Source organism: Meleagris gallopavo, chromosome 19 (genome assembly GCF_905368555.1).
Source record: "Meleagris gallopavo chromosome 19, MGAL_WU_HG_1.1, whole genome shotgun sequence".
Taxonomy (NCBI): Eukaryota; Metazoa; Chordata; class Aves; order Galliformes; family Phasianidae; genus Meleagris; species Meleagris gallopavo.
Genome location: NC_139422.1, coordinates 7223965 through 7244229, shown reverse-complemented (window position 1 = coordinate 7244229; position 20265 = coordinate 7223965). Strand labels below are relative to the sequence as shown.

At 48.3% G+C, this 20265-nt stretch overlaps 1 protein-coding gene across 1 annotated transcript in view; it reads right to left on the bottom strand.

Annotated features, from left to right (window-relative positions):
- Nucleotides 1-19377, bottom strand: part of COL5A1 (collagen type V alpha 1 chain) — a 128406-nt gene extending 109029 nt beyond the window's left edge. Inside the window, 1 exon segment of the mRNA XM_085239143.1 lies at nucleotides 19001-19377. Within this exon segment, the coding sequence (XP_085095269.1) occupies nucleotides 19001-19100 (100 nt within the window). The 5' untranslated portion in view covers nucleotides 19101-19377.
- Between the last annotated feature and the right edge of the window lie 888 nt (nucleotides 19378-20265).

Sequence of the window (20265 nt, the reverse complement as noted above, 5' to 3'; positions counted from 1 at the left end):
CTGCCCTATGCTCACAGCTCAGCCAGCTGCAGGCAGCACAGAGCCCCATGCAGGTGTGCTGCAGGGGGGAAAGAAATCACAGGGCTTTGTCCCCACTCTAAGAAGCGCGATGTGTTTCCAGACACTCTGGCACTTGGACAACATTTGCATTTTCAAAGCAGTTCATAATGATCAACTAATTAATGCTCTTTACAGTCTTCAATTAGGGCTCGATCCAACAGCGCATTTAAGTCAGAAGTTTTGCAATCGGTTTTAATGCGCTGCAGAATTGTTCCTCCTGCAAGGAACAAAGAAGTTGGCATGCACATCTCCCAGAAGGGGCAGAGAAGAATAATACACACAAAAAAACGACCCTGCAATAATAACCTCTGAGAGCACTGGCTTCGCACATCAGCAGCTGCCAGGGCTGCCCATCCATTCCAAGATGCTGGAGCTCATGGCAGAGAACACCTTGCATCCGCTCTTTGCTGTCAATCCAACTTGGCACTGAACCCAGAACAAGGGCATCACCTTGTTTGAAACCATGGAGACGTGGATTGAGGCCACTGATCCCCTCTGTGTGAGATCTCACTCAAAACTTTCCAGACAGAAACAGGCAGCTTTCCTGCAAAGGAATAACCCTTGGTTTATTTCATGCAGTGACCATCAGCGTGTGCAAGAGGGACAGAGAACAAATGGACAAAGTTTGGCTGAACATCCACCACTCCAAACCACCTTTTCTGCTGCCTCCTATAGCCAGCGCAGCCCTTAAACATTTCGCAGTCCTTCAAGCAAATTGCCCAACCACGAGCCTAATTAAAGACATTAACACACACAAACCGCCTAATTACAATCGCTTCCACCACGCTGCAGCTACAGGTGGGGCAGTGATTGGCACTGCATCACCAGAGCATCACATCAGCCACTAAAAAGGGGGAATGAAACCACAGAGAGGTTTCCTCCAGGCACGGGTGGCTGCAGTGCTTCCAGAACAGCCACTGAAGACTCATTTCATGCACTGCGGGTGTTTTGCTGTCCATAAAGTTGTCCATCGAGTTTAAATAAATTTCGATTCTCAAATATTCTATTGATTTTTATTTTTAAAAGCTCAACGTTGAATTATTTTCAGCACTATTGTTTACTTGGATATTTTGGAAATAAATATAAAACCAATTCTTCCTTTCAGATGCTCGAGTCAATAAAACCTCAGCATTTGCTTAATATCTGACTTTCCCCAGAAATGTAGTTGGATGGCAAGTTTCCAATACTTGCTTCCCTTCATTAAAGCCATTTCCAAAGCTTGTTTTCCAGAGTTAGCCACAGACCCATGGCCGTGAGTTCATCAGTTCTCAGCAACCACAGCAGCCTGGATGCCCTCAGGGTAAAGAGGAATCGACTGCTTACACGGCCACCTCATCATGGTGCTCTCAGTTCCAACCACACTTATCCAGATCCCATTCCTGATCCAACATCTGCTACTTCCAATAGGGAACGAGCACTGTTTTACTTCAGACCACTGGAAGGTTTTATGGACCCTTCAGAATAATATATCATCTGCCCACATCCAAACATGCACAGAAAGAGAGGCTCATCCAAACACAACACTCAGCTTCCATTCCTTTCCAATTCCATTCCTTTCCAAATCAAAAATGTATGCACATTACGTATTTCCCTACTGCCCAAATTAAGTAACAGCACATCGGGGGAGGTTTTGCAGTCAAAGCATTCTGAGATGAGCAGGATTCCTCCACACCGCAGCTTCCCAGTCCAGGCAAAGGTTGGAAGGGGTTTTATTACCATCAGCTGAGTACATCAAATGGCATTAGTGTGATATCAAGAATCTGGTGTTTGGCCTCAACTGCCCTTTCCGATCTCTGACCCGGGGTCATCAGACGAGAAAGCCAACCCATTAACTCCCTCAGAGCAGCAGCTCCATTACAAACAGCAATCAGGAGGCAAATAGGAGCTAATTACCACTCATGAGCCTCCCCCTACCTGCGTGTGGTGGGAGACAAACCCTCAGAGACCACAAATCTCACTGCTCCTTCAGGAGCCCTGAAGAACTGATGAGGTTTTTTGCTCATCGTGTAACAGCATCCCTATGAGATCACAGCTGTATTTGCTGGAAAACCCCAAGGGCCACGATGACGTTCCGTAGCAGCGACCATGATTTATGTGGGTCTGCACCATCAGTTTTTCCCCCTTCAGATATTTTCCATTAAATCTGATTACACTGATTTGTGCATTCGTTGCTTAAGGAAATATCTGCTGCATTTAGCAACTGAAATTACTCCTCAGGTCTTCTGTTAAACACGAAGGAGAATTCAGACCCAAAGATAATTTTGGGTAGAATTTTTTGACATATTCTACTATAAAAGCTGAAAGAAACATTCAAGATAACCATCCAAAAAGCTTTCCCAGGACTCTAACGCTGGCCCAGACCAATATTTACATAATTATTCACATTTGTTTGCTTTAAATAAAGCTTTTTATTATTGTTACTTCGGCATTAACCAAATAATTAGAGGCCAATGACATCCACTGCAAGCTCTGTGCATCTCTGCCGTCACTTTTCATCCTAGTCTTCCCCTGAACACATGCAGCCTGCCCAGCAAAATGAGCTTCAATTCTGAGGTCCTACTGTAGCACATAGGCATAACAGGGCTACAAGTAATCCATTTAGCACAGAAAGTCAAGATAAACGCACGCCAAAGTACCTACGGTGGCCTTTACCAAGAATAAAATGTGCACAGGCCAGTTTTAAGGCAAGGTTTCAAGTAGATGAAGCAGAAGATAAGGACAGCCATTCCCAGTGCAGCGAGGGGCAGGCAGGAGATTGAGCCGCTGCTGTGCACCCAGCCACACAGCTGGAGATACACTGCAATCCATGCACACACACACAGACAGGCTCCTCATATCAGCTCCTCCTGAGCCCCTTTGTAAAGGACCAGGGCACAGTCCTGCCTTTGGGCACAACCTGTTTTTATCACAAGAAGCTCAGGTTCATCCTCTCACCTCCCCTCCTCACTGCCACATCCACACCATCAGCTGACAGGTGGCAGCGGATGGCTGAAGTACATAACTCACTTCCTCAGTAGCTTTCTCCTCAGCTTTCCTCAGTTTTATTGTGCTCACGAGGCCTTTAGGGCTGGGATTCCAGTCACTGAAAGCAAGACAATCCATGACAACACAGCAGAGAGAACAGAAATGAAGCTATCTGGGACCACAAAGCTAAGCTGGAACAGTAAGAAAGGGAATTTCTCACTCCATCCCATTGATCTTTCCACCCCCAGGATAGATGTGAGGACCTCAAACCCAGCAGATTTTCTTTGGAAGCTTCTTCCAACAGACATCAGTGCCCGGTCACCAGTTGCTCAGCCCAACACAAACCTCCTGGAGATGCTCTTGGGGAGCCCAGTGCAAAGGTGACCCTCCATTCACACTCATAAGGAGAACCTGACTCACTGTGAGCCCATTTAACTTCAGCAAGAAAGCAATTAGTGTTCCCTGCTAGTAAAATGGCAGATAAATGGTGGGTAACCTTCCCACGAACCAGTCCCACGGCACCAATAAAACTTCTCTAGTAAAACACTCTCAAATATGAATTCAGCCATACATGAAGACCCTGTTTCCAAACGGATTTCTTCAAAACCAAAGTCCTGTTACTGCTAAAAACACACACAGCCCAGCAGTAGTTTCCATGCGGCCACATTTGATAGCTTAAAGCAAGCACAAGGACTTCCTTTCATATCACAAGCTATAGGTTGCAGGATACGTTTTGCAGCTGAAATATTTTCCTCTGCTCAACTCTTCCCATCTAATGAATGAAAGCAGCTGAAGATCTCGTTACAGCAGGTAAGAAAAGAGGGTCACACATGGGCAGCTCTGCCTGCAGGACACATTTTCTCAAGCTGCCTCTCATCATACAGCCCATCGTAAAGATGCTTTCCATATCCCAATACATACAGCTCTGCAGGAGATACTTCTGGCACCTTGACTGCTAGCATCCAACCTGTGAGTAAAGTGCTTGGACCCACAGCACAGTGCTCCCCACAGAGGGAAAGCACTGTAAGCGAGGGCTCCCAGTCTTGTTCTGACATTTGATAACGATGAAGGACCGATTTTCCATCAGACAACTGAATTCCCTAAAGGGAAACAAAATTCCAGCTTTGTACATAACGGGGCTCAGCAGAGCTGAGGTTTGCTGTGGATGCCTGGCCCAACCATATGCTCCCCACAATTCTTCCAGGCCTTATTCCCACCAAGGAACAGTATATTACACTGCTTTCAAACAACCCCAATATGTTCAGCAGCAATTTACTTAAGGCAAGGTGATAAAGCTGGCAGAATCCGTCCCTAGGAGGCAGGTAATCAGACCTTACACTTGTAGAAGAGCACAGCACAGCAAGCACCATTTGCACGATGTTAAGAAATGCAATCACAGCAGGCAGAGCACCCAAAGCAAGCTATGATAACCACTACAGGCACCGCCAGCACCCTGAGCTCTAAGCAAGAGAGATGCAGTTTGTGCATCAGGTTTTCTACCTGCACAGAATACCCTGACACAAGCTAATGTTACATGGTTTTCTCTGTAGTGCAATATATTTACACTGGCATTGCCCTTTTTGTTTGCTTTAAGGGCTCACCGTGCTTGCTGAATTTATTTTCTTCCTTTATCAAAAGCAGAATAATTCAAGTGCCCATATGCAAAGCCACAGCAGTCAGTGACAAATGGAGACAGCTCATCTTCCACTACAAGCACTGGACATGACTGACTTGACCAACCAATAAACTTCCCCTTTATCACCTATGTTAGAGAGTAGCTGTTAAGCATGTGCTTTATGGGCTTTACATTGCATCTCTTGCCACTGCTACTCAGCCCCAAACATATCTTAATGTCCCACCCTAACACACGCAGGAGAACCTGCCTCAGCTCCACAGCCCTCCCACTGCCCCCCATGATGTCAGCCAACCTGCAAGGACCCAACCTGCTTGCCCTATTGCCCCTTAGCAGCCTAACAGGATCCCAGGCAGTGCAAATAAGGCAGCCTGCTTGCAGATAGATTCTGCAAAAAGCAGCTGTTGCACCTCTAATCCCCAACAAGCCACCAACCAGAATGAAGATGTTACTTCAAACTCAGTAACAGCAGCATTTAAATACCCAAGGAGGTGGATATTTGAGGGAGCCACACAAATCGCCACCAGTTTTAGGCAACAGCATATGGAACAACAATCTGAACTACGAGCGTGCAGCCACATCCCAGGGGAGTCTTACAACACACAAGTGGGAAAGATTTGGGAAAGCTTGCAGTCTTGCAATTAAACTTCCAACTCAGTCCAAAGAAGACTTGTGTGAGCCAGCACAGTTGGACAGACGCAGGTAGAAAGGGAGCTGAAAGCATGTTCAAAAACATACTCGCTGCAGTAAGAAGAGAAGGGTCAAGGGGAATAATACAGGCAGGATCAAGTCTAATTACAGTCGCAAGAATAAGTGACAGCTACAAAAAGGCAGGGGCTATTTTCATACGGAGCAGAGGGTCGCTGGCACATTTGCAGAGCCACAACACCCAGAACGCAGGGAGAAAAGAGGTCCTTTGTAAGAGGGATGGGGAAGCATGGGAACGAAGAAGCCCCAGGGTAGCTCAGAGGCATTACTGTACTTAATACAAAAGAGAGAGACAATAGAGGGCAAGAGGAGCCCTGGCTGTTTATTTTTCTGGGTATGGTCGGCAAGGGAGGCTTCACAGATAGTGCTGGGAGAGACTGGAAGAAGTGGCCACTAAGGAAGATGGTGTTCAGGCCCAGATAAGGGGCTTAAAGGCACGGAGACCGCGAGGTTAAAAACAGATGAATCCTAAATTAGCCATCATTAGAAATTCTCTGATAACAGCTATTTCCCTAAGGTAAGTGGCAAACCAATGACTGGCTTACAGAAGCTCCATCTGAAAGAAGGAATAAGGGTCCCAGAAATGCAAGGCATTAAGATCCCTTACAAGAACAGGCTCTTCTGGGGGCAAAATGCAGGGAGGACACAAAACTCTTAAGACAGATCCACAGTATTGTGCCTAAGGGTCTGAGTGAAGCCTCTCAGCTCTGCATCTGAACCAGTGCCTGCATGAAACACCAGGCAGCACCCTGCAGTTCTGCACAGTTCCCAAAAGCACAACAGCCACGATGCCAGCAGACCATGGGTGTGACAAAACAGCAGGAAACAACCTCATCTTTGGTTGTGGCATGGATTTCCCTACAGCCAACCTGGGTTCTGGAGGTGCAGAGAGCCCACAGCTCTCATTCAGGATTGCTATGCTGGAATTCAGCCCTTGCATGTTCAAATCAAGCATTCACGCCTGGAACTTGGCCAACATTTGACCAGAGTTATTTCTCTACAGTCCTGCACAGCTAGTAGGGACTTCCTCAACCACTGCCACCAAGAAGCCTGCAAACTCCAAGGAATGCTGCAAAAGAAACAAACAAAAAAACAGCCAAATAACAAACAAAACCAGCAGCATCCTCTGACAGCCGAGCAGAAGAACCAAAGATAAAGGGCAAATCCAGATGCCAGAGCTTGCTGGAGTGCAGCAGATGCCAGAGCAAGCACCAGGACAGCAGCACTGCAACCACAACAGGACAACAGCAGTGCTCAGCGTCAGCCCAGTAACTGCATCCCACCTCCTGAATGCTGCTGCTTCTTCAGTACCTGCAACCTCACCCCGCACTGGCAAACTGAGACAAGAATCTCCCCATTGCTTCAGTTAAGTCTGGGAGTAATTAATTTCATTGAGTTTGACATTTGAAATAAATGAACGTGCTTCCACCATCTGGAAAAGCGCGTGCTGACACTTCCAATCATTTGTGCATCCATTCGTGAATGTGTGTAAGGAATGTTTGCTATTTTTTTTTTTACACGTATGCGGAGAGAGAAGGTAACTTACACATCAAGGCATCAATTCATGCAGACAAGCAGAGCAGGCTAGAGCAACTCGTCACACAAATGAGCAAGAGGCGTGTTGAGTTGTAGAAGCAGCCAAATGAGGTAAGGAAATATTTGGGAAACTGGAGACGGGGAAAATGCCAAGGAGAGTTATCAGCATATTTTGAGAAGATTGATCTATACATGGAATATGCTTGATATTCTCTCCGTCGAGAAAATAAGCTTTGTACGAGGTACCTCATATGGGGGTATATGCAACAGCTTAAAAGCAATCTGCACACATTTGATGTGCCATCATTTATTACTCAAAGGGAGGACAGGCTTTCCATAGCTACGGGAAAACAAATTTTTATCCTTGCTAAAGTGCAAAGGGGTCACAGTATGTTCCTCCCTTCAATAAATCTTTGGAAATACCCTGAGGTTTTCAAGGGAGAGTCATTCCGTTTGACAGACATGCTAAGATGCATTAGCTGCATACAAACCCACAAGGGCCTGGAAAGGACTCTGTTCTTCGCTGTGCCATCCTGGCTCCTTTTGGCCTTCTGCCCATTCCAGCCAAAAGCCACCAGGACAGGCACAGAGGAGTCCAAGAGGTACAAACACTTTGCCTTACCAAATAACTCTCCGTCCCACATCCGTTTCGCTCACCGAGAGAATTTACACTTGATGAGACATCTCTGAGTGCAACAGCAGAGCTGCTCCCTCAGCAGGATGCTCTCACAGACCTGCAAGCTTCACTCGTGCCAAGTATGCTGCTTCCTCCCCAAGTGCTGATCCATCACTTGGCAGATCTCCAAGGGCACAGTCGAGGACTGTTGCTTGTCTAGAGCAGGTTATTTCACCTCCCCAGCTCCCTGGTGATTATTTCTCACTACGCTTTACTTCCTAGAAGAATTTTCCACATGCCTTATTTAATCCTGTGTCAACTGATGCTGCACAGGCGTGACATACCTGCCTGCTCTAACAGCCCCTACCGTGCTGTCGTGCACTGCTCACTAAAATGGAAAGAAAGGTATAGGAACGTATCTCCCCCACATGTATTACTTGGAACACATCTGCAGATCTGGACCTCAGCATAGGAGAAACTGTTTCACAGAGCTTCAGAAGTTGGGATTTTCGAGTGATCCCAAGGCAGCTACACCCTAAAAGATACCTGGCGATTCGTAACAGCTGGCCTCCCATGCAGCTGCATTCCTGGAAGCTTCAAGCTCAAGTCTGTAGCTGTAGGCTGAGCTTACAAGCATGAACCAGAGCCCTTCATAGAACTACTGAGTATCCAAGTTGGAAGGGACCCACAGGGATCACTGAGTCCAACCCCCATTCCACACAGCACCACCCAAACACCAACCCTACAGCTGAGAGCAGTGTCCCAATGCTCCCTGAGCTCCGGCAGCACAGGGCCATGCCCACTGCCTTGGGCAGCCCATGCCATACCTGTGCCATGGCCACGTGTTCCTCTTTTGGGGCAAAACCTTTCACCGACCCCCACCTAACCCTCCTCAACACAGCTCCACACCATTCCATCCACATATTTTCAGCCATTTTATCACTGACAGAGATTTACTGTAAGAACCTGCATTTCATCACCATCAAAAGTAATCAAGTTAGCTACCCACAGCACAGCAAGAGGAGCAGGTATGCAGGGCCCAAATCCCATCCAGGCTCCTTAGAGGCAACACAACCTGGAGCAAAGATGTGGTGGAATTCACACACCCCCAAGTTCAAATGTTTCGCTTCATCCCTAATCCCCCCAGCCCCATCCATACCCTGCAGCAGGCAGCTCTGCTCAGGCAGCTTGGACTCAGCTATTTCTGGGCTTGCAGGACTCATGCCCATTTCAGTAGTGCTTTTATTTGGGATGTGTCCCCAGGGCAAGGAGGGCCCCAGCTTGTCTGGCCAAGGCTGCAGCCAGGGAAGGGCGCTGGGTTGCTCAGTTATTCTGAACGGTCAGAACACATCACTTCCAGCACGAGCTGAAAGTTTTGGAGCACCTCTAAGTTTATTAGCACAAATTTTTAAACTAACTTTGGATGAAGAACCCAAAGATCTTTGTGCACTCACGTTTTATAGGAACCTATTCTCCAAGGACAGAATTCACACTGCATTTCTCCAGATGGAATCCCAACCCAAGCATGAATGCTGTCACCCTCTGGACCAGCTCTGGCAGGGACTGAGTGCTGCTGCCTTCCGTCCATACACAGCCTTGCAAGACAACAACTGCTTCCTGACACAGCTCTTGTTGCTTACACGAGAGCAGTGGGAAAACTGATGTTTCCAGTGCAGATACGGCATTTATTGTTGCCTTGCTCTGCATCCTGCAGGGAACCAGACGTGAAGTTTCTAAAGGAGCTGGAGCTACAAACACTGCACAGTTTTCTCCTCCCAGTCCCAGCTCCTGAGGTCAGCAGGGAAAGCATCCAACAGTTGCAGAAAGACAGATTGTTTTAATTTAAACATTTGAGAGAGGGACTTTCTCCCAAAGCGTACAGGACGTGATAATATGCCTCTCCTGATCCCTGCAAAGCCATACAAGAGAACATTCCTAGCAGTGTTCCTATATGAGCGATCTCCTGCCTGTGCCAAAGGCAGCGACAAGGATGAAAGGCGCTTCCTCCTCCCACCCTCACATCACTTTTAGATCACAGAAACAACAAGGGGATTCTTTGTGATCTGCCCTCCCTTGTTACAAGAAGCAGAAGACCCAAAAGGACCGGGAGACAAAGAACATCAGCCTCGTTAAGGAAAGCATCTGCAGCCACAGGCGACGGCTTCTTATCCTTCAAGGAATCGACAGCTTTCCAAGCTGAGACACTGAGCAGCCCGCAGCCAGGGAACAGTGATACTTGTGGGACAGACAGCCTCACATCTCTGAGGGGAAATTCTCCTCATCTATCTGCAGAAATCTCCAGCTTCCACGTCGCAGCAACCCGTCAGAGCCAAGGCTGCAATGCATAAACCAGGCCCAGCTCACAGCTCCTTCCTGCATCTGGAGACCAAACCGTCCCATCAGTAGTGAAAGAGTCCAGGATCCCAATCATCTGACAGCCGATGGAATTTGGGCGGAGCTTTCAGCCAGCTTGGACAAAACCTACAGCGGCAAACTTCCAAAAGTTGTTCCTGGAAATCACCTTGCGTTATGCAGGCAAGTAAAAAGGTTTGCACAGTGCCAAGCAATTCACCAAACGGCTGATGCTCCCAAAGTAGGGCATTTCAGCCACATGAAGAATGAAACTGGCAGGCAGAAGGGTCCGTGATTTCAATCCTAGCCCACCGAAAAGAGCATTAACAACTCTGGAACCAACTTCTGGCCTTGTGGCCATCACTGCTGTTTTATCGAGACTGTCTCAGCAGTATCAGCAGAAGGAAAACTCTGACCAATCCTCCATCCTATCCCACCCCCAGGGCATTAACCCACCCACCACTCACCACTTCCCCCTCCATAAGTGCAACCCACAGAGACACATTTTGACTCTCAGTGCCCAGCCAGTATGGTTAACCAGCTGCCCAGGGCTTGCAGAAAGAGGCTTTGGGGGCAGGAAATTAAAGGAGTTTAATTTATAACTGAGCCTTCGCTAGGGCCAGGGAAGGGGATGGTGGCAAGCTATAGGGCAGGCTCATACACCCCACCACCCTGTGCTGCTATTGCAGCCCCTCTCCACCAGGACACCCCAAGATGGTGCACCAACCACATCAGGAAACGCTGCTCAAGGTCTGCACCATTTCTTGCCAGCACTTCAAGAGATGCTGTGCCAGGGTGGCACCTTAGCACAGCTAGCCTCAACCCAAAAGCAGGAGAAAAGCAGCCCAAGTATTTGGGGTTACCACACCAACACGGAAGTGGTCTTTTGATCTGAGTATACAAGGAGGAACAGGAGCTTACTATCAGCTCCAGTTTTGCAAAGAAACTGCAGCAGCAGGGCAGCCACAAGCGTACTTGGAGGATATTATTTGGGTTTTCTGTGCACAGCCTGCATCAGCAATCGGTGTCAGCATCCCTGGCAATCACAGCTGCCAAATCCCAGCCCCAGACCCTGCTAACATTTAGGTGCTTGAACATTTCAGATTTCAGCTGAGATTTGGGCTTGTAACTCTGAAAGTACAGTGAAACAAAGCTGCTTGGCACCAGCTGAAACACCTGGCTTGGAAGCTCCTTTTTTTCCATTTCTTCTAAGCAGAATGACACTTGTATTCACAGTGACTCATCTCCTTGACCTTTCTATTCACTTCTAATGGTGCAAGCTGGAAATAAGGGCATACAAACAATGCATTCATTATTCAGCCAGTGAACTGCAGCCCTCAAACCAAATCTCTACCCTGCAGCAGATGAACACGCAGGGGTGTGCATCTCATTCCAGAGCACTGAGGATGAGCCCCCTCAAAGACCGACCCAAACTCATCACTTCTTGCAGTGCAGAAGAAGGGTGCAGCTGCAGGGGCTCATGCCTCACTGCCAAAAAGCACGGTGTAAAAAGCTGCACGAGTGCAAGAGATCCTGGGAAACTGGCAGCGTCACCTCCAGGAATTCAGCTGCAACAAATTCTTACTGAAGTATTGTCTTGGAAACAGAAGAGGGGGTGGAGGGAGGAACCGAGGAGGAAGAGGGGCCAGCGGGGCTCTCCGAGAGGACACACGAGCAGCACTCAGCTGCAGCACAGCTTTCCTGTATGTCCACACACACACAAAATAGCAGCTCCAGCTGACATGTCAATGGAACTAAAATTGGCCACTAAAACTTCCTGCCAGCCTCCTAAAGCAGGGACTCCAGCAGACCCCTGGGTGACCCCCCTCTCTGGGAGTTTCCCCCTATTGGCTTCTTGCAGCATTTCCAGCAGAGCTGCAGAACTTCCCCCATCCCTTGTGCAAGCTGTAGCAGTGAAGTGCAGAGAGGCAAAGAGAGAAAAGGGCTTTCAGCAGTTTGCTTAAAAGCTGAGCCAGGAAAAAAAAAAACCAACTTTATTTACTCTGAAAGAATTAGCATCTCCCTGGCTGCGGATGCACAGCTTGATGCAGGCAGGGATGGCACCCAGGGTCACCTCAAGCTAACAAACATTTAGCTGCGTTTAAGCCAGACCATCACTCGGATCTTCAGCAAGCTGCTGTTTCCTTGGGAGAGCAGACAGCCTCCGAAACACACCTCATCCAAACAGAGTGACCAGCTGCTTTAGGTGAAACCTAGACACTGCTCAGATGAGTGAGAAGTTGTCCCTGAGCACAGCAGGACTACGGCTTGGCCTTTTTCCTGCTGCTTCAGGTTCAGTGGGCAGAGCACCAGAAGAAAGGCGGCGTCAGAAATGGGAGACTTCGAATGGCTTGGGTGGAAGGAACCTCAGGAGAATTCACACCAAACCCACTGGGGATGAAGACAGCCCAGTGCTGGCACAGGGGCAGAGCATTCCATAGCAACACACTGGATTACATCAGCAAAACAACCAAATACAACTACCTGAAAAAGCCAGCTGACAAACTGACAGCAGCGCACCTGACCTGCATCACAGAGCAGGATTCACACGCTGTACCCCACACCAGCACCCAACTGGAATATCCAGCATCCCACCACCTCCATCTGCATCCCTCCAGCTCCCAAAGTGCTTTCTTCAGTAAACCAAACCACTTGTAGCTGCCTGATAGCCTCTCTACCTGCATCAGATTTCATCTCTGGAACAATACTTCATAGCGTCCTTAAAGCAGCTGATGTCACAGGGACGTGCCCAAAAGCCAGGAGGTGTGCAGCAGAGCTTGGGAACCATCCCCAGTGTAGCTCACTCCTTACATTCAATCCCTAAACCACCCTTTTTCTTTCCCATTTATTATGCAATCCTGAAGAAAAATCCCAGCACTGTAAACACATTAATGCCGTTTTCCTCCTTTCAAAAAGGGAACATCTGAACATTGTGAAGGCTTCCAACCGATGCTAAGAATCCTGTTGGCTTCTGGAGAGAGGAAGAGCCTAGACTCAGAGCAACCGACCTCAAAAATGCCTTTTGTGCAGCTCCTCCGTTTTATTTTAGTTCTAAACATTTTCCAGACATATCCGCAGAGAAACCACGGCATCATTTGGATGGTTCACTCAGCTCCCTTCAAGAGCCACGAAATTTGCCAGCAGTAACCCAGTGGTGAATTACACCATATTGCCAACCTCAGGTTTTTTCCACATAACATCAGATTGTAACCATTTTTCCATTCTTTCATGTCTTAATTTTTTTTTTTTTTTTTTTTTTTACTTTTTTTTCTGGGTTTGGTCACTCTTCCCATAATGGGATTTTCTCGATTCGTTCATTTTGCACGAAGGTTTCAAGTTTATTTTAAGAAAAACTGCCCTTTTGCAAACTCAGCACATACTCCACCAGCTCCTGCCCAGCTAGCAAGGCAAAAAAGCTTTGATACTACAGCAGAACCAGGCTGCAGCTGCAGGAGGTGGATCCAGCAGCCTCTTGAGCAAGCCACGAGAGGGAACAGTAAAAAGCAGCTTATGGGCAATGCTGGATGGCAGTAGCAAACCTTCAGATGACAGCATTCTGCTTAGCTCGGTCAAAGATTTGTACCTACGGTGGATTTGCAAGCTCAGGATGCTGCTGTGTGCTTTGTTGGTGCTCAGTGCCAAGCAGTGAAACAAGGCACTGGTTCAAGGAAATTCCAGCTTGCAGAAGGCTTCAGCTCTCCACAGAACCATCCGGTATTACACACTGGCTTCACACTCAGCTTCCAAAGTCTACTCAAGTCTTGGTCTTAGATTGTCAGGTAATTTACTGCTGAAGGATGGGGCGCAGGAGGCTTCAAACTAAGGGTAAAGGGTGCTGGCAGCTCTGCTCTGCAAGCACAAAGCAGCTCCTGACAAAAGGAACTCTACATGAACACAGGAGCTTTTCCCCAGGGCCAAATCAGCCCTTGGAACACAGCTGAGCTCCCAGCCATAGCTGGAGCTGCACCGCAGCTATCGCCGTGCACTGCTGTGGACATGAGGCTTCTTGCTTCCTCCAGAAGGCACAGAACCGTGCTCCCAGGAAGGCTTTTCCATTCCAAAAATCCCCTAAGGCCTTCTCAGAAAGCCATCCTCCCATCAGCAGGGAGTCAGAACCTTCCTGACAGCTCCATACAAGGGCTGCAGAGGTCACAACCCAAAACAAATCCAAGCAGGGATGAGAGCCAAAAGAGACACCAGACAGCTCAGTTCCAGAACACAATCAAGTGCAGAGAAACCTCCACAACTCAGCCCAATTCTGCTATTCTAAAGAAGCTGACAGCCAACAGCATCAGCAGACAGCAGGGGAAAGCAGCAAACTTCCCAGCCACGCTGCAGGAGCACACTCACATGCACACCCCTTCATGCTGGCATTGCTGGACAAATACTGAAAATATTAAATCTGATTCAATGTCAGCAAATGACTGAAAGACCTCAGCATTCAAAGTATCTGCAGTCACTACCAGGCCTGTGTCAGCAGAAGGGCTATTCTGTATACGTGAATAGAAATCTATCCTGGATAGAAACACAACAGGGGTGGAGGAACTCTTCCTCCATCTGTGCAGAGTTTGAGGTTTATTTGGTTTGCTGCTGTCGCATTCCCCAAATCATTCCTTTATTTTAAAGCATAACTTCCACGTTCCAAAATATTCATATTGAACAAAACAAAACCCAAATAATTTTTCTTGAAATAATGTTATAGAACCACTGCTTTCAAGTAAACCTACTGCTAAACAAACCAGGCGAGCAGACGTGGGTGCACGTGTACATGGGCCAAATTTACACTTGTAACACAACAGGGAATTCCCACTCATAGAGAGCATTACTTCTGCAGTGCAGTGAAAAGGGCAGCAATGGCAGCAAAGCAGCAAGGTGCCAGGCTGCAGCAAGTGAGGATTTGCTCAAATGCAACAGCCATGGGCACAGAAATGAAGGAAAAGAGCTGCTCACCTTCAGAAGGCCTCAGGTACGCAGGGATCTCCAGCAAGAAGCCCTTATTCCCACTGCCAACCCTTAAATGAGGTCTGGGCAGGGGTGGATCCTGGCTGCAGCCCTTCTGGTCAATCACTCAGTGCACTGAATGCACCTGAGCTGCCCTGGGTTGGCCCTGCCTTCCCACCAGGTGCTCAATCACTGCTTCAAGCCCTGAATTAGCATTTCTGCTACAACTTCAAAGTCAATTCACCCCATAACAAAATACAAGCCCAAAATGCAGCTGCTCTTCTCAAATCAGACCTGGGCATCCCTGCATCCAAACTGCACTGTATGCAGAGCATCCTATCTCTAACACAAGAACAAGCCAGCAGCCAGCTAAGGAATCAGGGCATAAGACTCCACAAAGGAAAGTAGAAAAAGAAACTGTCAAATTCAATGGCCTATTTGCTTTTCTGCTGCAAGAAAAATTCAGACTGAAGAACCGTTTCCTGGAAAGTACTTCCACAGATTTATTTCTAAGTCCAGACAGAACTCAGATTACCTGAAGATGCATCTACAAATGGCACTTTGCACTAATGCCTCTGCATTAGTAATATGCTACAGCAGGGCCTTCTTCATTTTCAGCATCTGCTGCCATGGTTTGCTATGGCTTAAAGGATCTATCTGTAATTCAAAGCAGTTATAAGAACTTACACTTCAACCCCAAGGCCAACGCATGCAGAGCCCTGTGAGAGCTGGAGGAAGCTGAGCTTCTCTGGTCCCCATCAGCATCCCATGGCAGAGGTGGGAGAGCTCAGAGCAGGAACCACAGTGCTGCATCACTTCCCAAAAGCTGGAGATATCAGCACGCTCTCACAGCATTGTGATGCGATTTCTGATAATCAGGAATCTAACTCACTCCCTGTTAGTATAGTTCTGTCTTTCATAGGGAAAACCTGAGAAGTCCACCTCCTTCAGCAACAAAATATAAGAGGTAGTGGGCAGTACAAGAAGGCACATCCCTCTGGCAGTTCCTCCCTATCTCTTCTTGGGCAGATCATCAGCAAGCACTGGGATAGCACCAGCTGTGTTTGTTAGATTGCTCTTGCTTTTTTTTTAAAGAGATATTTTAAATAGGAGGCACCAGCACTGGAGATCTGACACAGCAACGCCAGCAGGCAGGAGGACACCCACAAAACCAGCAACCATTCAGCAGTTTGTCTTAAGAAAGTTACACCCCAACGACCCTCTGGTCATTATGGTCATCATGAAGTGGGATTTCTCCAATCCCCAACTGAATCATTGCCCAGGCAACACAGCAACGCTGCGGGCTGAAGAACCAAAGTCCCCATTACGTTTGATAGGAACCAATGCAACCAACTCCTCTAGGGTGAGTGAGCAACCAGCTGAGCATCCAGCACAGCAGGAGGGTGAGCCTCGAAGGGAATGGTCTACAAGGGTTTTAGTCTTGAGCCCAGCTCACAAGGAAGGAGAACAGATGACCTAAGCTGAATGCCTCTATGCATCCTCTGATCAGAGCATGGCCAACAGCTGGGGTGCTTTTAAGCTCAAGCCCCGTTCCAACCTGGCAGTACACGGACAGCACAGTCCAGGTTTTACACTGGAAATCAGAGCTTCCATCAGTGCCAAATTTCAAGTCATATTTCTCCTCGTGAAACGATATCAACACATTCAATTGGCAAAATATTAAACAAAAGGCTTCTAATTGGCTGCACTAAGATTATTTTTTAGCTCATTCTAGATAGCTGGGGAAGAGCCAAGGAGAGAAGCAACAGATGGTAACAGGACACTTCATAATTTCTAGCATTTTTATTTCTTCTAAAGAGCACGCCATGTATTCTTATTACACTTCTTCACCACTAAAGGAAACTGCTGCTTCCAAAAATTTTCACCCAAAAACCCAATCCAACTTTACAGGCATTTGTAAAAGCACTGACAGACTCCAACTTTGTCTGTGGGTTAGATTTTTGTGTGACATCATCTGTTAAAATATGGGAAAAAGTGAGCTGGAAGGGCAGTGCTCAGAGGCAGTTCAGTTCGTGTCACTTTGGGCATTGTGATTTCTCTGTTTGCTCTGGAAACCTTCTCTCCTGGGTTTCTTTCCTCTTTCTTTGGAGCTATTGATGGATCCGTATTTGAGAACCAGCACAAGCACTTTATTCCTCCACGCACACAGAAACTGGCTAAAATGAAAACGAAACAAACAATCTGGGTTGAAATACAACCCAAAAAAACTTGAACAGATGCTAAAAAAAAAAAAAACCCTCCAAAATCTGTTAGTCAACATCATCAAGAGTCCAAATCCGACTCCTCCCTCATCTAAATTAGTTGATGTCCTATTAAGAGGTTCGTTAGGAAAGCTCAAAGCTCTTTGCAACAAGAGCCATTAGGTGGAGCAGAAGCTGGCCCTACTAAAGCTCTCCAGCCACCACAGCATCGCTGCTCCAGCTGGACCAGACTCCTGCAGCTGCAACCCAGAGCGAGCCAGGCGTTCCAGCAAGGTTACCTGGTGGCTCTAAGGGCATTGGAATGAAGCTGGCTGAAGGGCAGACCCTGATAAGCTGTAAGGCAAAGGATGCTCTTAAAGGGTTGAAACGCGAGTATGGCTGCAGACAAAAGGGATAAAAAGAAAAAAAAAAAAAAGAAAAAAAAAAAGAAAAGAAAACGTTGTGATCTTTCCTTTGAAACAGTTGCAGTTGTGTTAGCTGAAAACTGAACTACCGCCAGAGTCAGAGAGCCGGCTGCACTAAAAGGAACCAGGAGGAGCCAGCATTGCCCCAGTGTTCTTCTGGTCGGAGCTCCATCAGTCTGACACTTCTGCACTGTGACAAACTCCAGCAGTAGCTCCATTCGCTTTTCCTGGTGTTCCACAAGCATTTTACCCCCTGACCAGCAATTCATTTTCTGCCCCGCTCACATTTGCAAGCAAACCAGCAATGAAAGCTCTCCCACGTAGTACTTTTTCTAAAGGTCATTTCAGATACAACGAAATGACAGCAATTAGCAAACTGGTTGCTGTATACAGAATTCCCCCAGCGTTTGTGCTGGTGCCACACAAACAGCCCCCCCCACAAGCACCGCTGCCTGGGCTCTGCAGGGAAGATGCCAGCCCTGGGGAATGGAGCAGCAACACCAAAACCCAGACAGCACAGCTCCACGGGCATTGCTTTGTTTCAGATCACCCTGCCAAACTCCATCTTCAACTTTTCAGACTTCAAAACGAGCTTTGCCAGCAAGCTGCTCCTCAGTCTTTTCCTTCCTAATACGACTTAAAGAGATCCCGGAGCACCAATTCCTCCAAACATCTGCTAAAATCCTAGCAAACACCCTGAAAACTTTCACAGCATTCCCACAAGCATGCAGCCTGCTCTGGTATTTTGCGTTCAGCCCGGGGAAGGCAGACATTTGGAAAGCAGAGCTCTCAAAATGCACTCCAGCAAACCAAAGCATCCACTTGGCAAAATCGAGTGCTCAGTCCCACTTCTGCAGGGCCATACAAATGACACTGTGGGGTTTCTCACTGCGTGCCCAGCGCTGTTCCACATCCGCTGCTTCACTGTGCTTTCTCTCATCCCACTCAGGAGTCATCATTTTGGGGAGAAAGCCCATAAATTGGGGTTGGGGTGGGAGGAGAGGGCAGAGAACACGCCTTGAGGTGCCGAGCAAAGTCTGCAGGCTTTCGTGCATGAGATCTGCACGGAGAGGAGGGCAAAATTACTTCTGGACTAAAGTTTCTTCCCCACGGGGAGAAGAGCTATACGAGAAGTGAGGCTTCCAGTTGATTAAATACAGATACACACACAGCCACGTAACGAACCACAGCCTTCAGAAACACGTCTGGACTTTTTGCTCCGAAAAGCAAGCAAGAAAAGAAGAAAAAAGAAAAAGAAAAAGCAGCACAGCAACAGGCAGATCCTCTTTAAGAAAGACGGAGAAAGAACTGCTTTAACTTTTTCCCCCCCTTTTACGGGCCCCCTGACAAACGGCGCTCGGACCGAGCAGTTACAGGCTGTCGGGTTGTGGGGTTTTTTGGCTTTTTTGGGCTTCTTTTTTTAACTTTCGAACACGGACAAACCGCGTCGCACCGCACAAAGCCCACCCAGAGGGCATCGCGTCTCCTCGCTCCGGCTCAGCGCTGCAGCTCCTGGGGGATGGGGGGGTTGGATGGGGGGGTTCCGGGGGTCCTGTCCGCTTACCTGCCCGGCCCAGGGCCGCGATGCCCAACAGCACCAGCGCGACGTGCAGCTGCCAGCTCCGTATCCAACTGCGCCTTTTCCATCGCGTGTGCGTATCCATGGTCCACAAAAAAACGGGGCACCAACTCGGGACAATTTGAGGGGAAGCAAACAAATAAACAAACAAAACAAAACAAACAAACAAAAAAAAAGGCAGCGAAGAAAAATCGCTGGGGGTTTCTTCTCTTTCTCTTCTCCCCCCCCCACCCCGCCACCCACCCCCCGAGAGCAGCCGCTTTATAAAGCCATGGGACGGCCACTGAACTGTCGGGGGCTCTTCCGCGCTCCGCTCCGCCGCGCTGCCCCCCGGCCCCTGCCTTCTCCTGCAGCGAAAACTTTCTTTCTCTTCCCCCCCTCCCTCCTTCCCTTTTCTTCTTTTAAACCCAAGGCGAGACTTTGTCAATCTCGGAGCCGCTCAGCAAATCAGGGCCCGGCGGAGCGGCCCCCGGCCCGGCCCCCCCGCCCGCCCCCCGCGCCCGGCCCGGCGGCAAGTTTGAAGGCTGTTGGACTGTCCCGGCCCCCAAACGATCCCCCCTTCCCTTTCCCTGGCAGCTGACACGGGATGGAATGGTCCCGGTTCCGCCCCGCTCCTTCCCCAGTCCCGAGGTGTGTGGTGGGTGCGGGAGATGGGGAGGCTTGGAAGGGGACACGGTGGCAAAATGCGAAGATTTGGCAAATAAAATAAAATGAAGAGGTCGTTGCAAAGGAGGGCAGGAAAGCAGCAGCAGCTGCATGCTGTCAGCTTGCCAGAGGGCCCAGCCCGGGTTCTGCTCCTGTTGCTCTTTCTCCCTCTGAGCCACAGAGCACTGCAAATGGTACAAACATCAGCTTCAAACGATGGCACTCGTTCTGGCACTGTACAGCAGCAGTGCTAGCACAGCACTGGGCAAACAGCAGCCATTCTGACCTCCCCACATCTCATTCTTCCCCCCCCAGCTGCCCCAGGGTCCTGGCAGAGGATGGATCTCACACTGCAGGACGAGGTGGCTCAATGCTGCTGAGCCCACAAATCACACATCATTGAGCCAGAAAGAATAAACAACCAAACAGCCTTCTCTCTTAATTAAAAGGCATTGAAGACACTTGCCAGCATCAATACTTTGCTGTCAGTGCCACTTAAAGATCCAAACAATGCCCATTGATGGCATGCACCCAGGTGAGAGGTCCCTGTTCTTGTGACTTCAGCAACTGGAGTCACACTAAGTTACAAAGAGCAGTGATTTCAC